Genomic DNA, 24,393 nt, shown 5'->3' on the forward strand with positions numbered 1-24,393 from the left:
ATAAAGGGGAATTACTTAAATTGTGTCTTTTCTTCTTTGTACTGCCAAGTCTGATAGGATATTTAGGGAAAAGTTTGTGTTATTTGAATGCTTTCTGCAGCCTGTATAGGCTTCTTTGAGGGTTTCTCATTCTTTAAGCTCAAAAACCTAAAATTCTTCAACATGTAGAAATAATCAGAAACATTTCTTGATGGCTTTATTGTTATAACAGTAGCCCAAGCCCTCTGCAAGAAGCATTAGAAAAAGAAGGAAACCTGGATTGGTATCCCCGCTTGGTTCCTAAACATAACAGTATCTACTTCCCTTATCGCTAAAATGACTACCTAGGATTAAATCATGTCTGTGTACTTCCTTTCTAGCTCTCAGAACTTGATTCCATGAACATTGTTATTTTCTCAATTAGAATTGGGTAGGCCAGTGGCTAACCTATAGTTACAATAGCTAGAAGAAATTTGCCGTCTTTTACATTTGCCTACTGAAATCAGGTGATTTCATCCACTTAAAAATAAATATTTTAACCATTTATAGTTAGTAGCCTTCATTGGTGCAAGAGCAAATTATTTTAAAAAGTCAATATTTCTTTTAAAAATAGTGAATACTTTAATGTCTTAATCTTTCAACAAATAAGAATAATAAATTATGATATAATTCTAAACACAGATGTGGGCACAGAAGCGGAAGACCTCTGGAGTAACATGCAGTGAAATTGTTCTGCCAAGCCAGCTGAATGATCCCTAGGAAGCATGTGTCTTTATTTGTCCTTTCTTTATTAGGCATATGTCTTGATAGAAAGCACATAGGGGTTGTTGACTGTAGGTCTTGATGCTTTTCCTAGTTCTAACGAGTAAGATCTCTTGTCTCTATATGTCATGCCTCAAAAAATCTGTTGCCATAAAATCTCCACTTGAAATCCTGGCATCAAAGAAAAACTTCTGGGCCTAGATCATCTTTGCTAAAGTCAGTCCGATCCTTAGTTTCTGCACTTAGAAAGTGGCACTTAGCGGTCTTTTTTGGGTGCTTATCTTAACAACAAGAAAACTGATAGGATGCACAGAGAACTAAATGCCTCTGTCTCTCTCTCTCTCTCTCTCTCTCTCTCTCTATATATATATATATATATATATATGTGTGTGTGTGTGTGTGTGTGTGTGTGTGTGTGTGTGTGTGTATGTGGTGAGACATCCTCAGTGTATAAGGAATGTGTTGATGTAAGGCAGGGGTGTCAAACTCATTTTCACTGGGGGCCACATCAGCCTCAAGGTTGTTGTCAAAGGCCGAATGTAATTTTAGGATTATATAAATATAACTACTCCTTAAAAGTTAAGCTAGAGCTCAACACTGCTGCTGGGTAAAAACAAGGTGCCAGGCCAGATAAAACAAGGTGGAGGGCCAGATTTGGCCCCTGGGCCTTGTGTTTGCCATGTGCGATGTAAGGAATATGTTGAATGAATGCCCCCTCACTTACCAAACTACAACCAAAGACAGGTGGTAACCTGTGATACACTAATTTATAAATTCTTTCAAATAATTGATATTACCCAGTCAATGATATGTGCATCAAACTGTGTCAAAGCATTTGCACTCTGCACCACTTTAAATGGCAATCCATCAGCCACCTTGAGCATAGAGTTACAATAGCATAATGAGGTCTTGCATGTTAACAGTGTCTCCTGGTGATTCTGACATACCTTCCAAAGATACACTAGCAATGAATATGTGTTGGCTTCTAGAGAAGTAAGGATGAATCTTTTCATTCTTCCCAAGATATGAATTTATTTTGTATTGATTAGTAATTTCAAAATGTTTCTTCTCTCAGCTTAATTTCCCTTTTTCTTTAAACTTATTGTTTTTTTTAATCTGCACTCCTGGATATAAATTATAAAACCAACTCAAATTAGTTTAAGTAGGAATGGGCATTTAGGGGATCGTGGGTAACCTTGATTTCAGACATGAGATCAGAGGCACAGTCATGGTATTAGGTGATTTTCTGTATCTTTCATCTCTGCTTTCCTTTGTGTAGGCTTGTGTGTCAGGAAGGTCTTCACAAACTATGTCAAGAGGGTCACCAGCACCTCTGGTACACGAACCTATCAACATAATAACTTTGGCTTCAAGAGGCCACCTTGATAAGAGCAAAACTGGCATTTATTGGTTTGCCTTGGATTGTGTACCTGGTCCAGTCACAAAGGAAGAGTGATTGGAGCGTGACGTGGGCCCACCACCTAAGCTAGGAGTGCATTTAAGGCAGTCCCCACCTGGGTCTAGAGTAGAGGGGATGATTTTTAAAGGGAGATCTGAGTGGTGATACCAGAGGAGGGAACATGCAGAGTAAAGAAAGACCACAGACAGCCTCCTCAAAGGTTTTGTGGTTTTGGTGGCAGTGGCTGTTTCATAGGCTTGACATCCTCCATCCAACTTATGTTTACCTTTGTTCTCATATTTTTCATAGGGAGCTACTGATTAGAGAAAGATTCCATTTACAGCCCTTCATTATTCCTCAGTTTACATTCAGGAAATCAGAATGTCTATAGGATAATCACTTAGAGAGATAGAAAGAAATTGTATTTCTGATATTATGTTTTCAACCCCCCTGGAGGCTGACATTTAATATCATGGTCCTTTATAAAAATTCAACATGACGCGGGCCTGCAAACCAGACAATTGCGGTTCGATTCCCAGTCAGGGCACATGCCAGGGTTGCAGGCAGGTTCCCTGCAGGCCAGTTCTCAGCAGGGGACACACGAAAGGCAACCATACATTGACGTTTCTCTCCCCCTCTCCTTCCCTTCCCCTCTAGAGATAAATAAATAAAATCTTTAAAAAAAATTCAACATGAATGTCAACATTGCTATGGTTTGTGGATGCTTTGATGACATTACCTCTTGGTGTTTCTAGTGATAAGAAGGCAACTCATACTTAGAGCCTTCTTTTAAAACCCAAGTTAAATCCATCCACCCACATAATACTGTTCTGGAGTAACTGCCTTGGTTTTCACAGGAACATTCTCCTCACTTTTGCAAAACATACTCAGTGAGACTCACTGGTATAGCTGTCTCTAACCTCCAAGTTTTATGTGCTTTCCAGCTTGATTTGTGAGTCTTTGATCTTTGCTACTATCTACCAAAAGTGTTTTAAATAACTTATATGAAATGGATAATAATACTACTAAATCTGTGTTTTCATCATGGACTTCTTTCTTGCATTCAAAAAGTCCTCTGAGTCATGAAGCCAAATGATGCCTCCAGAATGAGAGTGCATCTGAGTCTGTCTTTTGATAACTTTCTTAGTTTAAGGGTTTGTTTTTAGTCATGATGTGTTTCTTCTTTGACATGTCCAAAATGGTGAACAATGCATTATTTAAACTTGATTTTCTCTTCTTTATTTTTAGGTAAAATATATTTGGTCCATCATTTTTATGTTTTATATTTAAAAACTCTTATCTAAATAAACAATATAGTCAATGGTCAGAAAGTAGGAAAGGGTGAGGGCTTTTAGATGCACACAGTGTTTGGGCTAAGGCCCCAGTTTGGGGTATAATCGATGATTTGTTTTTCCTCTCTCTCTCCCCATGACGAAATAGCCGATTCTGGTGATCAGGAAGAGCGCCCTCTCCAAGAAACAACGCTACCACCTGTGAATAGTAGCATCATCGCTGCTCCCATCACGGACCCTTCTCAGAAGTTCCCACAATACCTACCTCTTTCTGCAGAGGATAATTTAGGTCCTCTACCTGAAAACTGGGAGATGGCCTATACCGAAAATGGAGAAGTCTATTTTATAGAGTAACGTATACCATTGCATCTACCTGAATTTCTCCCTTTCTTTTATTCCCCTTCCTTCCCTCTCTCTAGCAGCTACAGATATAGATTTAATCTGAAAGGATGGATCACAGGCTGGTTGTAGTCTTTTATGCGATATGACAAGCTTTGCACACAAAAAAGGAATTAGCATATCATCCTAGTCATTGATCCTGACTGGCTTGATCCTGGCTTTTGATCCTGAGGAAACAAAAGGCTGATAATATACCTAAAGTTTAGAAAACTAAATTATGGTGTATATATAAATTATGGTCTAATATATAAAGAATATATTTAGCCATTAGCCATTTGTTTGTGTGAATATGTATCAATAGATACTGCTATATGTGTAGACAAATTCTGGAAGTATCTTAATACTTGAATTTGCATAAGGAATTTAAGGAATTTGTTTTCTAACCATATAATACATTTCTAGGTAGCTTAAGTATATGTTCCCATTCAAATATACAGTGTCTGGCAAAAATAATGCCCCTGTTTTATTACAAAATCTTTTCTTACAAAATCATAACTATGTCATTCTGTAACATGATATCGCATTCAAGCACACCATATGATATTTTAGGTGGAAAGTTCAAATTAAAAGTGTAAATTATTACACCCATATTATTACCCTACCAACCACACTCAAGGAGGTATTACTTCTGCTAGACCCTGTATATTTGAGCATATATTTTACAATTAGAAAAATCACGAGGATAAGAAAGTATAATTTTCTTAAAGAAGTAAGAGTGAAGGAAAGGCTTAGATTTCAGAACACCCTCTTTTAGTACCTCAAATTTCCTAGGTTGTTCTTGGATCTAAGAACAACCTAGGAAATTTGAGGTAAGTAAACTAGAGCTCTTGTGTTATCTTGCATCCAGAAGGAGGGGAAGTCCACATTTCTGCCTTCATGTTAATCACAAATACTTATTAAAGACAGAAGTGGAAGATGCGGTCCTTTCCTTGGAGCCAGAGAATCTCATCTATAAAAGATGTGAATATTATGAATTACGCCATCCTTATCAGATTGTCATGAGAATTCAATGAGATACTGGCTATAAAGTACTTGGGCTAGTACTGATTAGTTAGCATTATTGTCACAGTTATCATTTCTATCATCATCCTTTGGGTATTACAGAAGATTTTAAATATTATAAAAATGGATTTCAACTGCAAGCTTAGGATTTTGTGCTTAGCTTTTGCAATAAATTACTTTTGAAATTACATGTATTAGTAGGAAAAATTGTGTGGAGCAAGGGGAAGTACAACAGGAATTCCAGATAGAGAGTAATATGTGAAACTCATGTCCTTGGAAAAGAATGTACCAATAATTTTTGCTAATGATTGACTTCATAAGTTTGAAAAAAGTGAATTGGTTATTTTGATGCTTGGTGAGATAATTTAGTGAAGACCCAAGACTGGCTAACTTTTAGGAGACTGCAGTAATAAGTAATACGCTTACTTTTTTAAAAAGATTTTATCTATCTATTTATTTATTTATTTATTTATTTATTTATTTATTTATTTATTTTTCAGAAAGAGAGGAAGGGAGGGAGAAAGAGAGGGAGAGAAACAAAAGTGTGTGGTTGCCTCTCATGTGGCCCCTACTGGGGAGCTGGCCCACAACCCAGGCAAGTGCCCTGACTGGGAATCAAACCAGCGACTCTTTGATTCACAGCCCACACTCAATCCACTGAGCTGTACCAGCCAGGGCAATATGCTTACTTTTTATAACCTGACTTAGCTTTTTACTGATGGTAATGTTTTCTATAATATTAGACATTTACCTAATAGTTAATAGAAAAATTATGCAAAAGTGTGGCTTTTGACAACAATGGAATTTTGTCAGAAGCTATCAAATTCTGTAAATATTAAATTATTAGATATGCACCATTTATATTTTAGCCTAAATTATATATCCTGATTAATGAGTTTTCAGATGTCCTTCATTCCGAAGAGCTTCATCTTAGAATATCTTGCCTTGAATAGCAAAGTTAAATTTGTGTAGACTCAGATGTACCTGGTTTTATGTATGAGTGTGAGTATTTATAGTTTGTGAGGAATCTAAGAAATGCTGGAATTTGAAGGAATACTAAAAATGAAGCATGGGCTAACAAACCCTGGACATAATATAGAAAACAAATGTAAGAAGACTGGAATGGAAGAAAAGGCAGACTAGCTAGGAGGCTTGAGAACAAAGGAAGTTTTTACCTCATATATCCCAAACTCGGACCTGAAGAAACCAGTAACCCAGAAATACCAAGTGAAGTCTGGGCAGGGGAAGCCCCACTAAAAGCCCGCTCTCTCCAGCCAAAGCACCAGGAAAGGGTCATCCTACAAGACAGAAAACCCTCTTCAATAACTACTATAGTTTAGCCAACAACACAGAAAAACCTGTGGCCGTGTGCCTGCCAACAGAGGTCAGGTGGGGACCCTAGACCCCTACCCTACCCTCCATAGGCTGAAACTAGGAGCCCAAACTTCTCTGCCACGGTGGTTTCAAAAATGGCACAGAGACGGCTGCAACATTGCTTGTAGCCAAACAATAAAAGACAACCCCACTGTCCCTGTGTGGACTCAGTGGAGGCCATGTGGGGGAAATCATGAACCCTCACCCTGACCTAGAAGTAATGAGGCAGCCTTCTCTTCCCTATCAGGACGGTTTCAGAGGAGGTCTGGTGGAGAGACAGTACTTTTACCACCATCCAGTAGTAAGAGGCCCCCATCCCACAGAGTCAGTGGAACCAAGTTGGGAGCAGTAATGAGGCACTACTACCCTCCCAGCCATGCGGGATCAGCAGAAACCCAGAGGGGAGCTAGAACTTCCATCTTCACCCAGCAGTAATAACAAGCTCTTCTCCCATTTGGGTGTCAGTGAAGGCCAAATGGGGCCACTGTACTTTAACATCACTCATAAGTAACAGGTAGCACCATCTCTTCCCCTGCTTGAGCAGTGTCAGAAAAACCTACTAAAACAGAAGGTTTAAATGTGCTCCAGAATTCTATAGATAGCACTCTAGTGTCCCAAGTGTCCAGGTTTTAATAAAAATTCTCTTGTACCAAAATTCAGAAAAATCTCAAATTGAGCGAATAAGGATAACCTGTAGAAGCCAACACCCAGTGGCAGATATCAGCGTGATCTGGCAAATTTGAAAGCAGCCATCATGTAAGGTCTTTAATGAGCAGTTACAAACATACTTGAAATAAACGGAAAAATAGAAAATTTCAACAAAAATTAACTCTCAGGAAAGCAACAGAAGTTAAAAAAAATGGAAAAATTAAATAACCAAAATAAAAAGCTCAGTAGATAGAATCAAAGACAGAATGGAGGGGTGAGCAGAAAGAATCAGTAAACTTCAAGATAGAAAATACAAATTGCCCACTCTGAACAACAGAGAGAAAATGAACTGTGTAAAATAATGAAAAGAACTTTGGGGGGCTTTGGAGCAGTAATAGAAGATCTAATATTTGTATCCTCAGAGTCCCAGGAGAATTGAAACTTGAGTGGGGCTGAAAAGGTACTGAAAGAACAAAATTCTCAAAAATTTCCCAAAGAAATAAAACTATAGAGAAGCTCAGTGGATGCAGACAGGCTCTCTCCTCCCAAAAAACTATACCAAGATACATCATTGTCAAACTTCTGAAAACAAAGAAAAATCTTGAAAGCAATGACAGAAATAATATATTACTTATATTGGTGAAACAATTCCAATGACACTATTTCTCATCAGAAGCCACAGGCTAGCGGGAAGCAGTACAGCATTTTTCATGTACTGAAGGAAAAGAAAGACAAATGCACAGTTGTGTATCCAATGAAAATGAAAGGAAATGAAGACATTCTCAGATGAAGGAAAACTAAGCATTTGCCACCAGTAGGCTTATACTAAATGAATGGCTGAAGGTTATTTGCTAAACAAAAATAAAATTATAAGAGAAATGTTCTTGGAACATTAGAAAGGAAGAAGGAACAATGAAAGAATAAAAATATAGGTAAATAAACCCTGGCTGGTGTAGCTCAGTGGATTGAGCACGGGCCTGCGAATCAAAAGATCACGGTTCGATTCCCAGTCAGGGCACATGCCTGGGTTGCAAGCCAGTTCCCAGCAGGGGCCAGTTCCCATCAGGGGGTGCACCAGAAGCAACCATTCATTGATATTTCTTTCCTTCTCTCCTTCCCTTTCCTTCTAAAGATAAATAAATAAAATTTAATATATATATGTAAATAAAATACAATTTTTCCTCTTAAATTTTCTTATTAGGTTTGAGAGTATAGCAAAAATTATAACATTGTCTAATATGTTTTAAGTGGATGTAGAGAAAATATTTAAGACAATTTTATTATAAATGAGGGAGGGAAAGGGATATTTACGTGCATGTATTATTGTAGCAGACCCTGTCCAGCAGAGTCCGCCTGTTGTGGTTGACGACGAGAATCAGTGCACAGGAAGCAACAATCCTGTGTGGGAAAAGGGAACAGGAAGGACTACTCTCTCGAGGGGAGAGTGCCTATGGTGCCTCGGCCACTCCCTCAAGAGCGAAGCGCCTCCACCCTTGCCTAGAGAGGCTTTTATTATTTTCCTGGGGTCTTACATCAAAGAAAGATTTAATATCTATCACATAGAACATTATTGTCTACATTCTAGGTACAATCAAGGAAATAAAAATAACATGCAGAGGGGGGTGGCAATGAGATGATTAGCTCTGTCCTTGGGAGAGCTCACACAGGCTTTGGAAGTTACCTTGAAGATAGACAATATACATCTGTTGCTTTAGACCAGGGTGAGGGAGTTTTAGCAAGAGCAAGCCATAACAATCTGTATGCATTTTCTGGGCCTGATTCCCACGGGAAAACTGGGTTTGCAAGTCTGGGTACTGCCCACCACTTCACATCTGTAGGTTTTCCATACAGAACTGAGTCACATTTGCCAGGCCAACACAAACTGGTCCCCTACATACTATTTATATATATAGAAAACATATAGATTAATGGCTAGATATGTCACTATATATACTGAGAGACAATATAGTCATTTTGTTTGGGCTGTTGTAACAAAAATAACGTAGAGTGGGGGGCTTAAACAACAGACATTTCTCACAGTTGTAGAGGTTAGGAAGTTCAAGATCAAGGTGCTGGCAGATTCTGCATCTGATTAGAATTCACTGCCTAGGTCACAGATAGCTGTCTTCTCTCTGTGTTCTCACATGGTGGAAAAAACAGGCCAAATACAAAACAAAATGAAAAACTTAAGTCCTAACACATAAATAATTGCATTAAATGAATTTAAATACAACATTTAAAAAATAGAGAATGGTAGAGATTTAAAAATATGACCAAACTATATACTGTCTACCAGAACTAATTTCAAATTAAAAAGTACTGGTAAGTTGAAAGTAAAAGTTTGGAAAAATATACCTTACAACATTAATCAAAAGAAAGTAAGAGTTACATATTAATATCAGATAAAGTGGGAAAATCTCTAAACACTTAGAAATTAAACAACACACTTTTAAATAATCTGTGGGTCAAGTAGGAAATCTCAAGGGAAATTAAAAAAAATACATTGACCTGAATAAAAATGGAAATATAGCATCTCAAAATAGGTGTGATATAGCCAAAAAAGTGATGGGGTGGGGGGAGTGGTGGGAGGTAAATGGAGACAACTGTACTTGAACAACAATTAAAAAAAGAGAGAGGGAGAAAGGTAAATTTATAGCACTAAACACATGTATTAGAAAAGAGGAAAGGTCTCTAATAAACCATCCAAACTCCCAACTCAAGAACCTAGAAAAAGAATGGCAGATTAAATGTGAAATAAATAAATGGAAGGAAGTAATAAGGAACAAGTCAGTGAAATTGAAAATGAAAACAGTGGAGAAAAATCAAACAATCAGCTGATTCTTCAAAAACATTAATGGAATTGAAGTACCTCTAACAAAACTGAAAAAAAAAAGATAGAACTTAGAGAAGACACAAATTACCAATATTAGGAATTAAACAGGAAATCACCTCAGACCTTGAAACATCCAAAAGATAAAAGATAAGTTCTTTATACATAAATTTGACAACTTACATGACATGGACCACTTCCTAGAGAAACATGAATGAACACAACTTATTCAATAGATAATAGATAATACAAATAGCCTTATAACAATTAAGAAAATGACTTCTTAATTTTAAAATTAATGAAAATGAAATCTCCAGGTCCAAATACTTTCACTAGAGAACTGTTCAAAGGATTAAATTTCTACTCTCTCTTCCTGAAAAAAGAAGAGTAGGAATACTTTCCAATGTCTATGAAGCTAGTGTTACCTTGGTACCAAAAACAAGGGCAGTCCAAAAGAAAAAGAAAACTGCAGAAGCAGTATCTTCATGAATGTATTAATAGATGCAAAAATCTGTAATAAAATATAAGCAAATGGTATTCAGTAATTTAGAAAAAATTATATACCTTGACCAGATGGAAATTATCTAAGGGTTGCAAAACTGGTTCAACATTTGAAAATTTAATCAATATAATTTTCCATATTAAGAGACTGAAGAAAAAAATTATATCAGAATCATCGATGCAATAAGAGCATTTGACAAAATTCAGCAATCATTCACAATAAAAATTCTCAGAAAAATAAGAATAAAGGGTAATTTTCTTGATAAAGAACCTCTACGAAAAAACCTAATGCTAATATTATACTTCATGGTGGAAGAAAATATTTTTCTTGCAAGATTTAAAATAAGCCAAGAAATGTTAGTTAGCTCTCACTGCTCTTACTCAACATCATGATGGAATTGTAGACAGGATAATAAATCAATAAAAGGACATGAAAGACATACAATTAAAAACGAAGGAATAGAATTATTTCTCCTTGCAGATTATTGTTACAGAAAATAACATGAAATGTACAAAAATTTCTAGAATAAGCGAGTTTGGTGAAGTTCGAGATAAAACATAAGCATACAACTATCAGTTGTATGTTTATATACTAGTGATGGATATATGGACAACAAAATTCAAAATAATAAAAAACTTCAGTTTAAATCTAATAAAACATACAATATTTTATATGTTATAAACTACAACATGCTGATGAGAGAAATTAAAAGTCTATATAAATGGAGAGACATACCCTACGCATGGATCAAAAGACTCAGAATTGGTACAGTAAAAGGTGTCATCTCTCCCCAAATGAGTATACAGATTTATTGCACATCCTCCAGAAATCTCGGTGACATTTTTTTTTAGTATAGACAAGTTTATTCTAAAAGTTATATAGGAAGGCAAAGGGACTAGAATAAGTAAAACAATTTTGAAAATACAAAAATAAATCACTGTTAATCAGTCTATCTGATATACATTTATTAAATAGCCATAGACACAAAGTATTTCTGAAAATGCTGTTGATGGATAGACACATATATCAATGGAACCCAGAAACTGACTCACATATGTGTCCCGCTGATTTTTAACAAAGATGAGAAAGCAATTTAATATGGGCAAGATAACCTTTTCAATAAAGTGGCGCTAAAGCATTTGGACAGCCAGAGACAAGTAAATTAACATCAACCTCCACCTCATACCTTATACCAAAAAAAACCCCTCAAAATAGATCACCATACATTTAAATATAAAATGTAAAGCAATAAAACTTAGGTGGAAAAACTGTAACAAAATAGTACAGATTTTTCCTATATTGAGATCTGAAAATAGGCAAGGATTCTTAGTTTTACATCATACACATTATCCCTAAAAGGAGTAAATGGTAGGGGGGACAAAGAGGGTATCTGCAATAGTGTCACTGATTAAAAACAAAAATAAAAGGAATAAATGATAAATTCAGATTTATGAAAATGAAAAAAACCTTTTGTTTACGAAAAGACCCTGGTAAGAGGATGAAGAGTCAAGCTATAGACTGGGAAAAGTATTTGCAAATCCCACATCTAATACTTGACTGGTGTCAATTTAGAATATATAAAGAACTCTGAAAACTCAACAGTGTAAAAAATAAAAATCCAATTAGAAAATAAGCTAAAAGCGTGAACATAAATTTTCATTGAAGTGGATATACAGATGGCAAGTAAGTACCTGAGAAAATGTTCAACATCTTTAGCCATTAGGGAAATGCAAATTAAAACTACAGAGATATTATAATGTGCCCAGTAGGATAGCTAAAATAAAAAAAGTAACAGCATTAAATTATGGCAAAGATGCAGAGAAACTAGATCACTCATATATATTGCTAGTGGGTATGTAGAATTGTATGGCATTTTAGAAAACAGCCAGGCCAATTTTTAAAAGACTGAACAGGCAACTACAATATGGCACAGCAGGTGCACATTTGGCCAGAGAAGTGAACATTTATTTTCACTCACATGAAAACCCATGCATGAATATTTAAGTAGATCTGTTTCAAATATCAGGTTGGCCAAAGAGTCTATTTAGTTTTTTCTGTAAAATAAAGGACACGTTTCTATTTTTACCAATAACTTTATTGATTTGGATATTTTGAGCATGTTGGCTATCTCCTGCATGATATAACGTTGACTGTTCTCTCAATTAATGTCTCAGTTTCATCACTGGCAACTTCAACTGCTCTATCTGACCATGGAGCATTGTCCAGTGAGAAATCTCCAGCATGAAACTCTGCAAACCACTTTTGACATGTTCAATCAGTCACAGCCCCTTCTCCATACACTGCACAAATCTTTTCTTTATGTTTCAATTGCATTTTTATCTTTCTTGACATAATGAAGTATAATATGCTAAAAATGTTGCATATTTCTTCCATCTTCAATGGCTACACAAAAATACACCAATTTTGATGTCGTTTTGTAAATGCATGCTGATATAACAGCTGTCACAATACAATCTAACAAATTGCTTCGAATGAAGTTAAAGACAGGTAGGCGCTAGTAGAGCCATCTTATGGAAAAAAACAAATTAACTTTTTTGCCAACCCAATATCAAAAACTGGAAACACCAAGATGTCCTTCAGTGGTTACTGTGGTCCATTGATGCCATCGAATGCTACTCAACAATAAAATAAGTACTGATGTAGAGAGGTGGCCAAAAGTAGGTTTATATTTGTAATACAAATTAATAATACAATAACTAATAATAATACAAGAATGAATTCTGTGTTTCACATACTTACAAACATAAACCTACTTTTGCCAACCCCAAATGATTATATAATGTATGGTTCCATTTATATAACATTTGCCAAATGAAAAAATTACAGATTGGCAAAGAGATTAGTGGTTGCCACTATTTTACAATGGGTTTGATAAGGAGGAATTAAAAGGGCACCAGGTATGGGTGTAAGAGCAACATGAGGGATCCTTGAGATGATGGAACACATTTTGCACCTCAACTGTCTAAACATCAGTTTCTGAATATGACATTGTGTTGTACTGTAGTTTTGCAAGATGTGACCAATGGTACAACTGGGGAAAAGGCAATGCAGGAATATCTGGTGGTTGTTTTTTTCCATAAATGCATGTGAATCTGCAGTTATCTCAAAATTATTTTTTTAAAACTGTTTTTCTTTTTTTCAGTCATACACACTGCTCCCTTCTAGCAATGACCATGTATTCCTGTCTTACTGTGTGGGGATAGTGCAAACCATGGGTTCTAGTGCTAGATTCCCTGGGTTTGATCCCCAGGTATCCTTGTATCAGCAGTGTTCTTGGGCAGATTCCTTCACTTCTGTGCCCTGAGTTTTCTTATTTGTAAAGTGGGGAGTAATCATTTCAGTATTAATAATACTCCTCTCGTAGGGCTACTGAAAGAAATGAATTCTGACATGTGAAAGAACAGATTCTGGTAGTTGTAGCAAGACAAATAAGTAGTATTGGTGGTAATAGTTGTTACTAAATCACCTTTCTTTGAACCCAGTTGGGATGACATGTTACATACATTTGCACATTCTGCTTTTCACTGAAGGAATTATTTGCCAACATTCAATAAGATTTTATTCCAAGATAAAAAAATGGTGGCAGTTTTTAAAAAAACATAATTACAACTTAAACTTTAGAGTTCAAAAAACTTTAGGTTACTGCCTACACTTCAAAAATTGATCTTTAGTTTATTTTCCTTTCCGGTTTGCAGCGTGAACGCCTGGACTTGCAGCCCTCTGCCCTCCTCATTCGTGTGCAGAGTGCACTGAGCACTCAGTCACAGCTGCCCCCCGCATTGATCTGTCGGGGCCGATTCTGCCAGTCATTCTCCTGACATTTCTAAGACAATGAAGGCCAACATTCTCTGAAATGTTCCCGTATACTTCATAATTTCAAGGCCCAAATCAGTGTCTGTTCAGACATTTCATCTAGAGTTATACCTTCCAGAAGGCAGTCAGGCATAATGTTGCCCTTCTTGAAGGTTTTTCTTGGCCCACGTTTTATTTATGTAAAGTGATTTCGGGCCACCTTCACTAGATCTGAATCATAACTTGACACTGCAATTAATGATATATGTTAGCTGCTTTGAGCTACTTGTATGAATTGCGGGGGTTTCCCAATGTCATGAGAATTCTTGTGTAGTAGAATGAATGAAATAGCAGCCTTCTTTGTGAATTCCAGTATTCAAGATTTAAGTAATAGCAAATTTAAAATAAACTGGAGTTTGCTCTTCAGCAGATGCGAAGACTAAAATAAATTTAGGCAATGGTGGACAATATGGACAAGGTGTGTCATTTGGAACTCTTTTTTAAAAAACAAAACTGGTTTTACAATTTTAGCTTGCAATAATGGAGTGATCATACCTTGCATAAGTAAAAAGCCTGCCAGAGATCTCCCTTAAGCTGTGTTATAATTCCAAATTCGGGCTCTCCTCTGGTCTGGGTTTGTTGTGAAAGCATCTTTGGTTGAAGAGCAAATGTTCGAGAGTGTAAAAGTCTTTTGTCATTGCTTTTCCTCTTTGCTTTCCCTTTTCAAACATATTCTTGTTTTTGTTTCTGGATTTCAGTCATAACACAAAAACAACATCATGGTTAGACCCTCGGTGCCTGAACAAGCAGCAGAAGCCCCTGGAAGAGTGTGAAGATGATGGTAAGGGGCTCAGAAGGTCTCGGTTTACATGCATTGGCCATATGGTCACACATGCATATTTTAGAGTTGTAGCAAGATCAAACCAGTTCTAACAATGAGTTTTTAAAAGGTAATCCAGCTCTGGCTGTTGTGGCTCAGTGTATTTAGTGTGGGCCTGCAAACCAAAGGGTTGCCGATTCAATTCCTAGTCAGGGCACATGCCTGGGTTGCAGGCCAGGTTCCCCGTAGAGGGCATGGGAGAGGCAACCACACATTGATGTTTCTCTCCCTCCCTTCCCTCTCTCTAAAAATAAATAAATAAAATCATATTTTAAAAAGTTATCCAATTTCTAATACTGCATTGAGGTTTCCAAAAGCAGAAGGAAAATCAGTAGAATTGTTTAAGAGAATAATTTATTTACACAAAAAGGCAGTACATAGTCATATTTCCGTTGGAAACATAACTCTACACAGTCAGAAACTGTTTAAATTAAGATGCAATCCCTGCCTTCAGGAACTTGAAGGAAATTCTGTAAAGTCTAAGAATAAAGACTTACCTATTGAACACTAATCCTCTATTACAAAAGTCTTGAGGCGGTGGAATATCAGCTTTTCTTAAACTGTTGATATTTTATAACTCCTATTTTCCCAGTCTTGACTTGGTGTGGCTGGTGTGCACAGCCAGTTGGATTCTCTGGGCCACACTGGAAGAAGAGTTGACTTGGGCCACACATTAAATACATGGTGACACACAATCACAAAAAACATCTCAGAATGTTTCAAGTAGATTTACAACTTCGTATTGGGCTGCATTCATAGCCATCCTGAGCCGCATGCAGCCCGCAGATCGGACGCCCCTGGTAGGGAAAGCAGATGCTGACTTGTTTGGGAACCTCTGTGACTTTGAGTCTATCCTAAGTACATGAAAAGTGTATTTTTCCAAGAAGGAGGCTGAGGTGTCTACCCCCACTGTCCTTGTTAATCTCAAAAAAGAACCAACTGGCTATAAAAGTAACCATTTAAAATAGTTTATTTCAAGGCTTTGGGATTTCTAATTACTTTTCCAAAAGAAAAAAAAAAAGTAAGATGGAACACTGTGGTCCTTTTCAGTACACTAGAGTCTTGACCAAATTCTACCAAAATTACTTTTGGACATGGACAAATTAAAAGGGAAATGGTTTGCTTTACTACTTGGTTTTCATTTCTTGTATTTGAATTAGTATAATTATTGAATACATATTACACTGTAAGATAGTGAGATTTTATTAATTTACCCTATGAGGCAAGTACATTGTTATATGTATCCTTGAGGCTTGTTTGAAAATGTAAGCCAAGGAAGTATAACACTGTCAAAATGTTGTACTCCAAGATCCTCCCATTGTACAATGGACTGAAGATCACAGGAAGTGAACATGGAATTACGTCTTCATATTTACCTCATTGACTCTGAGTAGAAATACAAATCCCTTGACTGACAGGGCATGACTGAGATGCTCATTTTATTGGGGTTGCTTGGTCTGTCCCTGAAGAAGGAATGGAATAGGTATGGTCAACTACATAGTTTTGCATGTTTAAGGGATAGTGGGCTATCCTGAATATACAAATATTCTGTTTGATATATATAATATATCGGCGACTAATTTTCAAAGATCAGAACATAAAATACACTTAATCATAAAACTTCATGGAACAAAATTTAAACTTTACTTGAAGCCTGGTGGTTTAGATATCATGTGTAGGCATTCTTATTACCATAGGGTCTTTCATGTCAATGTCCAGTATAGTTGGATGGGAATATATGAAAATACCTGTTAGTATAATTTTATAAGTTGTAGAGAACTCCAGTAGTTTTTACTAAAAAAAGTATTAATACAGTGAAAGTATTGAGTAGAATTACTCAGTGGTTTTGTTACCAAATCTAGTAAGTTTTAATTCTCAGGTTTCCTATTGTTGCTATAAATGTTATTTCCTTTGAAACAAGTATGTATTCATACCAAGCATACTTAGTTTAGTAATTATCCTTTCAACATTATAATCCCTATATTCTGTTTCTAGTAGAAATCATACCTATGTTTGTGTGCCTGTATACAAAACAGTATAAATATATAACCAGATTATCTGGTTAAATGTATTAACCAGATTGTCATGGTGGAGCCTACACCGTGGCAAGTATAGGCTCCCATACCTGCATTTTCTTTTGTTGCTGACTAACACAAAGCTGCCTTGTATTATTGTTTATATCATGACACAAAGGAGAATAACACTGCTGGTCATAGTATTGTTCCTGTATCTCTTTCTACTCTCTGTGGATAACATGCTGCATGCCACTTAGATGTTCGGGTCTCTGTCCTCAAAATACTCTTACATCCTACACCTCTATATTGAGTGTCTTCTGCATATCATGTGTTCTGGGAACTTCAGATGCGTGAATGAACACAATAAACAAAAAGCCCTGCTCTCGGAGGACTTAAATTCTTGTCATTTTTCACTCTATATCGTCTTGTTAAATTTTGTCTATCCTTCAAATTTTAGCTCAGGGACTCTTCCTATGTATGATCTTGCCCCCAGATATGACTAGGTCGCTCCTTTATATGTTTTATTCTAGAGAATTTATCACAGTTTTAACTTAATTTTTATTTGTGTGAGCTCTGGACTTGTCTCCTCCTCCAGAAGGATAGAGATGTGACCGTGCTCATTTCAGTATCTCTGTCACCTGGCATAGTGACTGGTACATGGTTGGTCTCACTAAATAATGATTGATGAAATGAATAAATGCCCCCAAAGACATTATTAAATAGTATCTAAATGAGCATTTCCATGAAAGGTTTTATGTAAATCATATTCTCTCTTTGTTGAGATATAATGCCAGCATCAGAACTTACTGTTTACAGTAGTATAGTCTTTAAAAAGTGTATAAGGTATTTAGGGCCATGTTGGTTATAAGTAAATAATTGATTAATCATCAATTTGAGAAATGTTTTGTCCCTATCATATACCAAAGCCACACTGGGCATGAGCCAATTGCTTTACTGAAAACAGGCTTGCTCCCCGGTTTTGTGGGGCTTACCGTGGAGGAGACAGCTACCACTCTACAGCTGTAGAGACTTAGTATATGAAGTGATTTGTGGTGCAGGCCTGTGTTCTTTCCACAGGCAATAAAATGTTTTACTGACAACAAGAGGGGCTCTAGAATGGAAAGGATCTTGACTTGTTTCACTCACTGAAGTTACCGAGAGTATTTTCATTCGAATATTTCTGTTTGACTTAGAAATATGTAAAGTAAACTGCCTCCTTCAGGGTAGCCTTCAAGCTTTGCTTCCCTAATGCACATCATCTGACATAATTCTTTCTAACCCAGTTTAAAAGATCTTGAAGTGTAGCTCATTTTACAATCTTCATTCTCAGTTTGACCTCACCACCCATTGTTAAGGCAGCAGTATCATTTATAAGATAAGTAATGCTTTAATTGTGAATGTAATTACCTTGATGATTAGAGGATTATTGAAGTATTAAAAGGACTGATATTGAAAGGTCTAACAACTTTGTTTCCTTGAAATAAGGCCTGTAGTAAGTGGCTTTTTGCTTAAGAACATTGAAACTGCGAAGGTACTTACCATGTTTACCACCAATCAAACCCTATTTCGATACCCAAGGAAATGAGCCATATAATTTTGTTGCCAATACCATCCAGCTCCTACCCTTTTATGATTTATACTGAGGTCTTGAGTTTGTTAGCTAAGTCAATGAAATAAGCCACATTACAGGTAAGGACAAAATCAAGTGATGTACTCGCTGCTGTTTTTCGGAGAGGAGTTTCTTTCTTGGTGCTGGTGTCTGAATTTTTCTTTCTCTCTTTTCTGTCTCATTCCTGCTATTCCTTTGGAGAAGAAGGGGTCCACACCGAGGAGCTGGACAGTGAACTAGGTAAACCCTCCAGCCTGCTGCTGTTGCATGACTTGTCCTGAATGGTTTTGTCTCCAATGAATTGCTTAACCTCTCAGTTTCTTTAGTTTACACTTCTCCAATTATGATTTTCATTCCAGTTTATCCACGAAAGGTCAATCTTGCAACACGTGCCTAACTGCAGACATCATGCAGAGTTGTATGTAGTAAGTTACATCTGCAAAGAAAAAGTCTGAGTGAATTGAGAATATAATGAGAATTAGCAAATAGTTACTAGGTATTCTTGTAAGTTGAGTATTAAGAAAAAACTGAGGGAATAGACCCTTGCCTTGTCCCTTGAACTCTCTCATATAACCTATCTCGGCCTCATTTTGCTATTTGTTAGGTGTGGATAGTTATCTACATAGGTAATACCAAAAAAGCAAAGCAAAACAAGGAAAAAACTATCAGACTAATTCAAGGAGTGACAGTAATACAGTAACATCAGTGATTCTTAATTGAATAAATAGTTAATATTTTCGGTATTATGTTGTTCTTAAGTCATTGGCCATATGTTTGTAACTGTAGTGAATGGCTTGAAAACCAGATGCTGTGTTTGGTTGTGTATACCATTTTCCATAGAATGTATGTATCTATGTAAACCAAGTTTTTACTACCCTAACTATTGTAGTTGGAAAGTAATTTACATTAGCAGAAAATGCCAAACTTTTTTATCTTTGCTGTTGGAATATATTGAATGATGTTCTCTAAGTTAGCAGTTTTAGAGTTCAGCTTTGAACAATGTTAGTATTGGTTTGCATTCCATCTGATTCCTCCCCAGAAGAATAGATGAGAAAGCTCAGATTCTGGCTAAACTGTAAAAGAAAGCCTTGGCTGATTAAAAATTTACAATAGTATATTTTTTAAATAGAAAATCATTTGACGTCACTATGAATGGAACTATAATGAGATCATTGAATCAGCCTAGCGTTTTCAAGATTGCCTTAACTGAAAATATTTAATAGAGATGATTATTTTTATTCAATTTTGTTATATAGATGAAGATAATCATAGTTGACTAGAGTTATGATACACTAGAATTTAGCTCTGCTTTTCTTTATGTTTAGAACATATCCTATGGTAATTGGTGGATATGCCAGTGATGGTTGATAACCATTGATAGATCTATTTTTAAACATGATTAATAAGTTCTCCTTGTGGTCACTATAGTAGGAATGACTTGCGGTTCAACCTATGTAATAGAAAAATTTGAAACTAATTTTATTTTTTAAAAACTTTCAGTCCAGTGATATTAGATAAAATAATTGAAAAAGAAAGAACTAGGTTTCCCAGTCATAAAATGAGCGCATTAATCACCTGTTGAACCCATTGGAACCACTCTTGCTGCCTGTCTAATATGTGTGCGTGGCTGGTGGAAATAATATGGCCCAGTACTCAGCACACTTTAATTTGCTTCTGTGCAAGTTCAGATGTTGAAAGAGGGGTCTTTCCTCTTTAGGAAAGAGGTGTCTGTTTTCTTCTTTCCCAAGTAACTGTAATATTGTCACAATTTTCCTATGATCTTATGGACTCTAACAAATGAGTTTGAGCAGCTGCATAGTATCTGTCATGGCTGCAGTTCTGGGTGATGGTTTGGAAACAGAGGACTATCTCTTTAAGGTTGCCTGGCCTCAGATCTCCCCTCACTGGCTTCAGGACCTTGGGCAACTCATTCAGCTTCTCTTAACTTCCCCGTCCTTATCTGTAGAGAAGCTGAGAGAGGAGCTGCCTTGGTGCTTGTTGAGGAGACTTGATAGATGTGTTTTAATTTGTCCCTGTGATCAGCTCATATTGTTTTTACCAGTTTTTTTAATTTTTAATTATATTTTCCCATTACCATTTAGCCTTTTATACCTCTCAATTTTATTATTTATTACCAAATTCCCTCTTGTTGGACTTTTCAGTATTGCCTTATGGTACTTTTTGCCTTTAATGTGGGACAGGAGAGGAGCTTCTATACTGTAGAAATGTCCCAAATGTGTCCTTGTAGGTAAAGTAGAAAATAGGATTTTCTACTCTGATTTTTGCCTGCACATGTCTACTATAAAGAGTGGTACACACACACACACACACATACATACACACACACACACACATTTCTTTTGCATTCACTCCAGAATCTATTGATAAGCTGATTGTCCATTTTTGTAATAAGAGGATTCTAATCTTAAGGTAGGTAACTCTCAGGTTTTCAGGGAAAAATTCAATTCCAGGTGTGAAAAGGAAACCCTCTCTATACATACAGTGTTGGTTGGCATGGGTGTCAGAGAAAGATCATTTGATTATGGAGTTGTCATTTCTTAACTCTGTTGTTTGATCAGAGTCAGTAGCTCCATTATGCACTTTTGGTTTACAGAATTTATGACGTCCTCTGTGATAACATCTCCCTAGAAGTGAAAGGCACATGCAGACCTTCTTTTGGAATTATAGGGTATTCTTATGCTGAAACCAACTAGGAGAGGTTGAGAGGAGGAAATGAAGTCTCTTCCCAATCAAAACTGTGCCACAGGTTTGAAGTTTATCTCTGCTTATGAACATGACTTTCAATCTGTATGCTGACAAATCCCTTTTGAAAAGAACTTAGAACATTTGACTGCTCCATGTTTGCTTTTGTGGCGATGATTAGCACAATGCGAGGTTTACCCAGGCAGGAATAGCAAGTGGGCCATACAGACCTGTCCAGTTCCTCATCTCCTTTCCCAGACCAGCTATCTGAGCCTATGTGCCGACAGGGTGCTGTGCAAAATGTTTTACAAACATCCGTGTCATCTGCAGTCGACCTTTGTGGCAAATCCAAGAGGAAGGCCTGCTTCCAAGATGTTAAGTAGCCCAACTCCAGATCTGTGAGGGGGTGCAGTTAAGGTTCATCTCAGACCTGGGCAACCCCATGGGCCTGGCGGCCTGGCCTCTGTGACAGGCAGTTCAGTCTGACCTGATGTCCAGCAGTGAAACGAGGTAGGGAGGGCAGTGCGGCTCTTTGGGCATCTTCTGAGTGTTCAGTAAAAAAAAAATCGTGTCATCTTTTTTTAAGCTTTAATATTTTCTATTTTCAATTTTTTAGAACCAAATGGCAAATTAAAGGACAAACATTTCTATTTTAAGCAGCAGGGGACTAATTCTTATAATTAAATTAATTGACATATTGGAAGTGAGAAATCAAAATCTTCCTTTTAAATTTTAAATGAAGTTTCATTGAAAAACGGAAAAAAATTTTAGCATTTGCTAATCTGCCCCAGAAGATGTGTTCAAATTTACAAGAATCCAGAAACCCTCTTTGACCAGCCTCATTCTCTTTGTTGACGGGGTGGCAGGACAGAGTCAGAAGTGGCACCTTTCTTGTGCCCTCTCGACTGCCACTGGGTGCTCGGCATGTGGAGTTCGAGCCACCTGCTCAGATGGTACACTTGGGATTATCTTCGTGTCCTGGTGCCTAGCACACTCTCAGGCAGACAGTAGGCACCCAACAAATGTCTAACTACTAGTAATGGAATGAACTGAATTTTTACCACTTTCCCTATTTTATCTAGAGATAACAGAGCCAAATATGTAAGGCTGCAGATTTTGAGAAGAGACTTGGCTCATTAAGCAGAATGTGGACCCTCATACACACCCGTCCTTCTTCCACATGCCACAGCAAGCAAGTGACTCTGCGCCAACTCGCATTTGTTAATATTAAATTTCCTAACTTGTGGAAATGTTTTCCTGGTTCATTTTAATTTAAATGGTAATTTCCAGCTTTTTAAGGGGAAACAAGTCATTTTTCCAGTATTTGATCTGCATTAGTCCACAAGACTGGGTATAAAAATGCAAAGTTTTATCAACATCTGCAAATTGGACTTTTCATTTTTAGTAGCTTACATCTCCCAGAATTCAAAGACTTCTTTAAAATCTGCTGTTTTTTTATTTAGAAGAAAGGGGAGAAATCGTATCTCTTTGTTTGCAAAATATATAACATGGAGCAAAAAATGTGAAATTAATGTGTCTTGATGTAGAGCCAAATTTGGGCAAAACATAAATTTTCAGCAATTGTCCTGTGTGTTTGGGTGACGTGCAGGACCCCATTTCAGTTGGAACTGTTTGTGACATATGTAAGTCTTGGTGAAACAGTCACTGTTTGAAAATAGTGATCAAATGATTTCTTGAATTTAAAAAAATCTAATATTTGAAAATAAGTGACATTTCAAGAGTTTGTAATATTCCATTCAAGCTGGTCTTAATGGCTACTTCCAGGGACAGTGGTTGACTTTGGAGCGCTGTTTTATACAAGCTCGCTGTAACTATGTATCTATATATGTATCTGGGTGGCTTTCAAATTAAGTTGAGTAATTGTTCTCTGCCTGAAAGAGTTGCTTGATGACACAAAACAACAGCCAGGTTGCTTCTTTCACCAAGTCAGATTATCTGCTGCAGAGGGCCTTTCACAGTAGATTCTTGTGACAGAATTCACTGTTACCTAGTTAATCAAGTTCCAACCTTCGATATGAAACCTTACAAAGTGAAGTCTAGTAGAGCACAGTTGAGTTTACAGAAGGCATGTGTATGTGCCAATACCATTTACCACCATATTTAAAGGAAATAAAATCTAGTGAGTTCTTGGAGAGCAGGACCTGTGTTTCTGCTTTTGTAGGCAAGCTGGTGGTAAAGATAGGCCTGCCTGAGTATAGCGATCTGAGTGATGGGTGTGTGCAATTCAAAAGCCCAATGCATTGTGAACGTTTTTACTTTGTAGCATTGTAATTAGGAATAAGGAGAAGATCAGACGTAAATTTTATTTTATCACAGGAAGAGAAAAACAGCACTATTTTGTTGAACACGAAAAGAAACTAATTTTAATCGAATTTTGCTTTTGTGTTGATGTAGTCTAAAAATAAAATTAGAAAACTATAAATATTTAAAATAGCAATTAGGCATTGAAGGCAAATTTTAACTCTATTTTTATTAAAATCTAATTTAATCATTGACTTAGAACAAAGGCACCTGGGACTACATATTATTAAGTTTCATTTGCTCGAGCAAAATAGAAGTAAGTAATTGTTCTTCATATAGAAAAAATACATTGATAAAATAAAAACAATGGTTGCTTTGCTTTTAGGATACACAGTTTGTATTGTATTTAAAATACTTTTATAAGTTTCATCTTTTGCCTAACTTGTTGAAAACCCCTAGGCTCTTTAAGAATATCCTCTTCTTACTCTGAATATTCCTTTATTTTTCAGAACTGCCTGCTGGTTGGGAGAAGATTGAAGACCCTGTCTATGGTATCTACTATGTAGAGTGAGTGTCCCTTGATCCACACTTTAGTTTACGCCCTCTGTTATTATGTACATTTATGCTGTTCAGAATTTGCCATTATAAAATATAAAGTAAATAATGATAATAACATAATTTTATAATGAAAATATGTCTATTTTAATTAATGAGAAACTATTCAACTAATCTGAAGGTAGCAAATTATACTATACAATTCATGAGGGCCATAGCTGCGTCTTTTGTTTACCACTGCATTACTGAGGTCCGGCACAGTCCTGGTATATGGCAGGTGCTTAGTAAGTGTTAGTTGAATGGATGGATGAATGAATGAGGAAGGCGAAAATTTAATAGACCAAATGAGTAGGGACTACTTCCAGAGGA

At 36.5% G+C, this 24,393-nt stretch overlaps 1 protein-coding gene across 14 annotated transcripts in view; it reads left to right on the forward strand.

The window, feature by feature from the left end:
• MAGI1 (membrane associated guanylate kinase, WW and PDZ domain containing 1) overlaps nucleotides 1–24,393 on the forward strand; it is a 627,829-nt gene that overhangs the window by 515,427 nt on the left and 88,009 nt on the right. For 6 of the 14 annotated variants that reach the window (XM_053669009.1, XM_053669011.1, XM_053669012.1 and 3 more), the window contains exons 5-8: nucleotides 3,581–3,782; nucleotides 14,759–14,841; nucleotides 18,706–18,744; nucleotides 23,979–24,036. In XM_053669009.1, coding sequence (XP_053524984.1) covers nucleotides 3,581–3,782; nucleotides 14,759–14,841; nucleotides 18,706–18,744; nucleotides 23,979–24,036 — 382 coding nt within the window. The remainder of the gene's footprint in view (nucleotides 1–3,580; nucleotides 3,783–14,758; nucleotides 14,842–18,705; nucleotides 18,745–23,978; nucleotides 24,037–24,393) is intronic. The other 8 variants (XM_053669010.1, XM_053669013.1, XM_053669017.1 and 5 more) reach the window with 2 other exon arrangements.

Source organism: Artibeus jamaicensis, unplaced genomic scaffold, assembly GCF_021234435.1.
Source record: "Artibeus jamaicensis isolate MK-2021 breed Jamaican fruit bat unplaced genomic scaffold, CSHL_Jam_final contig_519, whole genome shotgun sequence".
In the NCBI taxonomy this organism is placed as follows: Eukaryota; Metazoa; Chordata; class Mammalia; order Chiroptera; family Phyllostomidae; genus Artibeus; species Artibeus jamaicensis.